This window comes from Protobothrops mucrosquamatus, unplaced genomic scaffold, assembly GCF_001527695.2.
Source record: "Protobothrops mucrosquamatus isolate PMUCROS unplaced genomic scaffold, P.Mucros_1.0 scaffold2731, whole genome shotgun sequence".
Classification (NCBI taxonomy): Eukaryota; Metazoa; Chordata; class Lepidosauria; order Squamata; family Viperidae; genus Protobothrops; species Protobothrops mucrosquamatus.
The window spans coordinates 86,967-94,474 of NW_015388773.1; the positions used below are offsets into that span (position 1 = coordinate 86,967).

The 7,508-nt window shown below is 43.1% G+C and overlaps 1 protein-coding gene across 1 annotated transcript in view; it reads right to left on the bottom strand.

The window, feature by feature from the left end:
* Positions 1-2,165: 2,165 nt before the first annotated feature.
* The window catches only part of SPATA18 (spermatogenesis associated 18), a 33,024-nt gene continuing 27,681 nt past the window's right edge, over positions 2,166-7,508 (bottom strand). Inside the window, exons 10-11 of the mRNA XM_015825626.1 lie at positions 5,165-5,288; positions 2,166-2,261 (exon numbers count right to left, since the gene is read on the bottom strand). Coding sequence (XP_015681112.1) covers positions 2,166-2,261; positions 5,165-5,288 — 220 coding nt within the window. The remainder of the gene's footprint in view (positions 2,262-5,164; positions 5,289-7,508) is intronic.

Sequence of the window (7,508 nt, forward strand, 5' to 3'; positions counted from 1 at the left end):
CACCATTACTTTAATTTTATTACGTTTTACAAGCTCACTCAATGAAAGAACACAAAAAAATCCCAACCAACTTGATAGCGATCACATAACACACTGACAAATGTCCTCCTCTCGGCTTCAATACATGACATCAATAACTGAATCCTAATGTGATCTGATTGGCTCATTGCCAAAACAGGATGACACCTGATTGGCTCTCTAAACACTTGTGCTCATTGGCTACAATCGGAGGAAGGAAAGCTACCTGATATCAACCTAAGCAAGTTGTGCTTCCTTTTTCTGGCTATTTGGCTATAACTTTTCATAGACTACAGTACAGATAATTGAACAAACTTTGTTGCATTACATTCTTGATTAAATTATATTTCTATTGATATATAATTTTATGGTACTACTCCAAAAAAAGTGGTGTTATTAGCCATCAAACCTCAAAAATACACTTTTCCCAAAAGGTTTCCACAATTTTGGCCACTACTGTCCATTAGCCCTACCAGACAGCTGTGTTAAAGAGAATAATGTGCTATCATGAGTCTCAGGTCCCAAGTGGCCTCACATCATCATCATCATCACATCGCTTAGAAGGCCACACCGCTGGATGAGACCATGTATTGTAGCTCCCCATTAAGAAACTTCCTATACTTTTTCTAGCTCCTCCAGGACCAATGAAGGTGCAGCTCTCTTGCCTAAACCATTGAACCCAGAAGAAAAAACAATAATTTTGCACTTAGAATTGAACAAGCCATCACCTTCCAAAGCTCCTCTACTTTGCCTGTAGTAAGAAGAGTCAACCTTGGGTCACCAAGAGCCACAAACAAACTTTGAAGAAGGGGCGAAGGTTTCAAAGTATGTGAGGCTGGATTGGGGCAAACTTGGGTGATGCTTCTTTGATCTCTTAGAGCAGGGGTGTCAAACTCGCCACGTCACGTGACGTGTCGTGACTTTTTTTCCCCCATTGCCGGCAATGGGGCGGGCGCGGTTTCGCCATGACGCATCCGGCCCGCAGAATTGTAGCTTGACACCCCTGTCTCAGAGGGAGATCTTTGAAAGTAAGGCTTGGATTACTATTTTCAATCTTGGGTGGCCTCATTCCAAAGTTTACAGCTTCCTGCTAGTTGGAGAGATAAATCATTTCTATGAGGCTATGAGGCCATCAAAGATTGTAAAAATGATCACTGACCTGCTTTGAGTTATCAGTTGCCAAAATCTGTGAGAGTTGAGCTATAAATGAGTATTGGAGTTTAGTGGACTTCTATAAATCCCTATGACTCATCATCATGTCAATCATTTTCCTATGGAATGGTCCTCATAATCTTGGCCTTTGCCTTATCCCAAACCCTAGTGGAGGTAGCTTAAAGTGGTCTTTAGGTATTCCTCTTCCTCTCTTATTTGTTTTTTCCTTACCACTGAATTGACACCCCTCAGGTTTTAGGGTTAGGGACCACAAATGGGGGTTGGGTTTCTCGCCTGTTTTACAAGCTATGAGACTGAGGAAGTACAATAGCTCTGTGCACATAATCAGAGTGTTTTTAACCACACCGTCTCCCTATCTCTCAGCCCCGTATTTTGAGTTGTCTCTTCTTGTTAAAAATAATAATAATTAATGAGGCCTTCAGTGCAAACTCCTGGATATGCATTGTGCTGGACCAGTATGTAACCATCTGGCCAGAGTGTATAGCTAGCTTAGGAAACTGTGTGTAGAGCAAGTAGCATTTTAAGGGTTAAAGTGCTACCCCCCCTTAAGGGTAGCCTTCTGGGAAATGTAGTTTAGTTGTTACATGGTTATATCTGTGTTCTAACTGGCCACTAGGAGGGTCCTGTGGTTTATTACGAGATATCCTGTTACGTGCCAGGTTTTTTATTAGCTCTCTCCATGAATCCTAGCCACACAGCTAGGCTAGGAGCTCCATAAGAGCATGTAAGATTTACGTAGAATGGGGAAATCCATTATTCTTTTACCTATGAGATGGGTCCAGATTACAATCTACATTCTGGAAGAACTTCTACAATAACTGTGAGTTAATGTCTTGAGGATGCCTGGAATAAAGTAATTTTGTATGACTTATCCACTGAGTTTATTCTGCCTGTTTCAAGTGGAATCCAGCAACCTTCTCTGCATGGGACAGGAAATGCATCTTATTTTGAACTACTACGTTAATCGGTTTGTGTTACTTTACCAAATGCCGAGAGTAGCCTGTACCACGAGGCAGAGGGCTAACACTACGGCTGCGACTGTGGCTCCTGTTTCTGCTCCTGGAAGACAACTGAAATAAAACACAAACCATGAAACAGATCTCAGTTAAGCAGGGATCCTTTTAATGAGTAGACTTTGCAGAAGGGCAAGGAGACTACTGTGGAAGAAAAGACTCATTTGGTTTTAGTGTCTAGCACAGGGGTAGGCAACCTCGGCTCTTTTATGACTCGTGGACTTCAACTCCCAGAATTCCTGAGCCAGCATGGCTCAGCTTGGAAACCTCTCCCTTTCTCCTCAGCATGGCTGGCTCAGGAATTCTGGGAGTTGAAGTCCACAAGTCATAAAAGAGCCAAGGTTGTCTACCCCTGGTCTAGCAGGAATCGGCAAATTTTGTCACTTCCAGAAATGGCAACTTCGGTTTCCAACAGAAGGGCCCCCAAAGTGGAATCGAAACAATCAAGATGACACCTTGGACAGAGAAATTAAAGCTCTGCCTATTTTTATGTGCTATCTTGATTTTTTTTTATCCTACTCTCTGGATACTCCGACTTCCATATGTCCCCATCCAGATTGGTCATTGCTAACACCCTTGGGAATTGAACACACATCTGAAAGCTGTGAAGGTTGGGAAGTAGTGCTCCAACACATTCCAGACTCCAATCCTAATCATAGCATGCAAATGATCTGGAATTTCTCTCTTAGCAAGAGGCTTTAAAATTTCAGCCTTCCATTTGAAATTCTAAATCAAGGGTCTTCAAACTTGGCCCTTTTATCACTTGTGGACTTCAACTCCCAGAATTCCTCAGCCAGCGTGCCTAGCTGAGGAACTCTGGGAGTTGAAGTCCAAGTTTGAAGACCCCTGCTCTATATCTATATACAGAGTATACCTATATATATCTCAGCCAGTGATAGGGAAGCAGCAAATCTCAGCCAGTGATAGGGAAGCAGCAAATTCTATATCTTTCTTTTGGCCTTTATTTGTCTATCCTCCTTCTATCCCATTTGCTCCTAATCAAGCCACAATATGGCAGTTGAGGGTTCATCCAGTTTTTTGCAGCTCAGACACAACCGGAAATCTTCTCAGACCATTCTTCCCAAATTCTGCACCATAGTTCCCTATCCCTTCCAGATCAGAAACCAAAACAAAGTGTAATGTACAGTAAAACCCAGAGTACTGCTGATTTAGACCCTGAAGGAAAGGTCCATAAAACATCTCTGGAGGTTCACGGTTACCTCAGGAGGTAATCCAATTGGCAAATTCTGCTTAACCACCACGGCTTGCTGAATAAGTCACAATTCACTGGATTCATAGATCATACCAAAGCAAATGTATAAACCCAAATATCTGAGTTCAAACAACACATTGAGCCAAAACCAAAGGAACTGTGTTGCAGCTTAGCAAATAAGACCTGAACTCAGCGTATATTACACTTTTCCAAGCTGATACCCTCCAAATATACTGAATTCCCCATCACCAGGATTCCCAGCTCACATGGAATTCTGGGGTTTGTAGTCTATGTATGTCTGTCCACCTGACTGTTTTGTGAGAGTGGTTAATGTGGGATTAGAGATTGGTTGATACCTGCAGCTGTGGGATCCCTTAATTTTATAAACAGAACATTTTAATAGCCATTGTTAATTCAGTTAATATTCATTTGTCTTTTGGTTCTGGGCTCGTCTTTCTCGGTATGTGTTTTTTGAAGGTACCTATCAGTATTATATAGTGCAGGTAGTCCTCAAATTTACGACCACAGTTGATCCCAACATTTCCGTTGTTAAGTGAGACATTTGTTAAGTGAATTTTGTCCCATTTTACGACTTTTCTTGCCTCGGTTGTTAAGTGAATCACTGCAGTTGATAAGCTGGTAATCTGGTTGTTAAGTGAATCTGGCTTCCCCATTGACTTTGCTCGTCAGAAGGTCACAAAATGGGATCCCATGACCTTGGCACACAGCAACGGTCATAAATATGAACCAGCTGCTAAGCATTTGAATTTTGATCACATGATCATGGGGAGGCTGGAAAGGTCGTAACTGTGAAAAACGGTCATAAATCACTTTTTTCAGTGCCACTAGTGAACGGCCACTAAACAAACTGTTGTAAGTCGAGGACGACCTGTATACACACACACACAATAAGTGGGAAGGTGAAAGTAGATTTTTGTTGTTAGTTGCGAAGTCGTGTCCGACCCATCGTGACCCCATGGACAACGTTCCTCCAGGCCTTCCTGTCCTCTACCATCTTCTGGAGTCCATTTAAGCTCAAGCCTACTGCTTCAGTGACTCCATCCAGCCACCTCATTCTCTGTCGTCCCCTTCTTCTATCGCCCTCAATCTTTCCCAGCATCAGGCTCTTCTCCAGTGAGTCCTTCCTTCTCATTAGGTGGCCAAAGTACTTGAGTTTCAACTTCAGGATCTGGCCTTCTAAAGAGCAGTCAGGGTTGATCTTCTCTAGGACTGACCGGTTTGATCGCCTTGCAGTCCAGGGGACTCGCAGGAGTCTTCTCCAGCACCATAGTTCAAAGGCCTCAATTCTTTGTCGCTCAGCCTTTCTTATGGTCCAACTTTCACAGCCATACATTGCAACTGGAAAAACCATGGCCTTGACTATACGCACTTTTGTTGGCAGGGTGATGTCTCTGCTTTTTAGTATGCTGTCTAGATTTGCCATAGCTTTCCTCCCCAGGAACAAGTGGAAAGAAGACTAAAAAGGAGGAAAGTTGAGCATTGCTGGGATTTCTGTGTGAGTTGTTCTCTTTTTCAGCCTAACTCTTCCTTTTTGTCGCCATGCAGTTGTCTTAAATCCTAGATTTCCTTTGGAGCAAATACGGTTAAACAATAAGCTCGGTATCATAACTGTAAACCATCGTGACTTTTTTTGATCATCCCTTTCAGAATCTCCTATTTTAATACCACCTGTGGCACGTGGCCCCCAATGGAGAGCTCTCTGTTTAAAAAAATTTTAAAAGCCTACCAGAGCACCTCTTTTAGTTACAGCTTCTCCCTTCACAACCACTGAATCCTCTTCCATCAGAGCTGGCCAGACATGGTAAGCCACCAGTGGAGCTGTGAAATCAGAGTCATAGCTGCGACGGTATCTAATCAGACACAAAAGAAAAATCAGTTACAACTGAGGTTGCAAGTAGGATGTCATGGTTCCGGCTAATGAAACACTTCAAAGAACTTCCAGGCATTGATTTTCCTAAAAGTCTTTTATTATGTTACAAAATGTCGGCACGGCATAACGAAGGGATGCTAAGATCTAAAATCCCCACCCACCGAGCAGTTATTTTGCTAGCATTTCCACTCCCTATTTTGTTGTCATGATTTACGTTCTCCAATTAGTGTGAAGGGCAAAGGTTCCCTTCCTTTCTCTTTNAGAACTTCCAGGCATTGATTTTCCTAAAAGTCTTTTATTATGTTACAAAATGTCGGCACGGCATAACGAAGGGATGCTAAGATCTAAAATCCCCACCCACCGAGCAGTTATTTTGCTAGCATTTCCACTCCCTATTTTGTTGTCATGATTTACGTTCTCCAATTAGTGTGAAGGGCAAAGGTTCCCTTCCTTTCTCTTTTGCGGGCTTTTCCCTCCTCCCTCCTTCTCCTCTGCATTAACTCTAAAAATACCAGACAGTTCTGCATATTTTGTCAAAGCAAGAATATACAATATTAGCAGCGCTGACATAGGAGTTTCCCTTACGATCATCACCTGCCCGTCTCGTCTTTCTCCAGGGCACTCAGAACAATTCTCTTATTTCCTCTGGCACGTGGACTAAGGGAAAAGCATCAGATGAAGCTTGTCCCAAAAATGCTTTTTCATGAGGCAACTGGACTTTCTTGTTTTTTCTTTGAAGACGTTTCGCTTCTTCGTGAAAAAGCATCTTTGGAACAACTATGAACCCGGATGACTGAGAATCTCCATAGACATCAGATGAGGCTTGCAATAAAATGTCGAGTGTCTTCGTGTATGCAAGCACTAAGGACATAAAGAATGGCTTGACGGACAGGGGAAAGAGCTGCTAACAAGACAATGATCAGATAAGTGGAGCTTAAGCCTGGGCCAAAGCAATAACTTGAGAAACATCTCGGACAAGTTCACATGAAGACTCTGTTCCTATAGCTGTTACAATGAAAGTAATCCAGACGTATATTTTTATTGGCTTCTTAGTCTGGTCTGTCTTGTAGACTGACAACAAGGAACAAGCGTAGAACATAGCATGCCATAATTGTATGTTCTTGGTGTTATAACATTCCCTAAATAACATACAGAAGTAACAGAATAACAGAGTTGAGAGACCTTGTAGATCTTCTAATCTGCTCAAGCAGGAGACCCTATATCCTTTCAGACAAATGGCTGTCCAAATTCTTCTTAAAACCCTCCAGTGATGGGACGCCCACAACTTCTGAAGGCAAACCGTTCCACTAGTTCAGTGATGGTGAACCTTTTAGAGACCGAGTGCCGAAACTGCAACCCAAAACCCACTTATGTATCGTCAGGTGCCGGGTGGGCGTGGCCAACTGGGTGGGTGTGGCCCATTGGGTGGGTGTGGCCCATTGGGTGGGTGTGGCTGCGGTGGTAACGGCAGACTGGGTGGGACTAAAAAGTTCAATCAATCAATTCCAACTTTGCGAGATCTTTTTTTTTTCCTGCGAGAAGTTGAAATTGATTGATTGATTGAACCTTTTTTTTCCTTGCACACGGCAGCGGAGGCCTGAAGCAAAAAGGTTTTATAAAACCCAGCTGAAGGCCTAGGACTGGGGCGACGGCGCGCATGCCCACAGAGAGGGCTCTGCGGTTCGCCACTACGGCACTAGTTAATTGTTCTCACTGTCAGGAAATTTTCCCTTAATTCTAGTTTGGTTCCCTCCTTGATTAGTTTCCACCCATTGTTTCTTGTCCTGCCTTCTGGTGCTTTGGAGAACAGCTTGACTCCCTCTTCTTTGTGGCAGTCCCTCAAATATTGGAAAACTGCTATCATGTCACCCCTGGTCCTTCTTTTCACTAGACTAGACATACCCAATTCCCGCCACCATTCATCATATGTTTTAGCCTCCAGCCCCCTAATCATCTTTGTTGTTCTTTTTTGCACCCTTTTCAGAGTCTCAACATCTTTTTTATATTGTGGCAACCAAAACTGGATGCAATATTCCAAGTGAGGTCTTACCAAGGCCTTATAAAGTGGTATTAACATTTCACATGATAGAGTAGAGTAGAGTAGAGTAGAGTAGAGTAGAGTAGAGTAGAGTAGAGTAGGGTAGGGTGGGGTGGGGTGGGGTGGGGTGGGGTGGGGTGGAGTAGAGTAGAGTAGAATAGA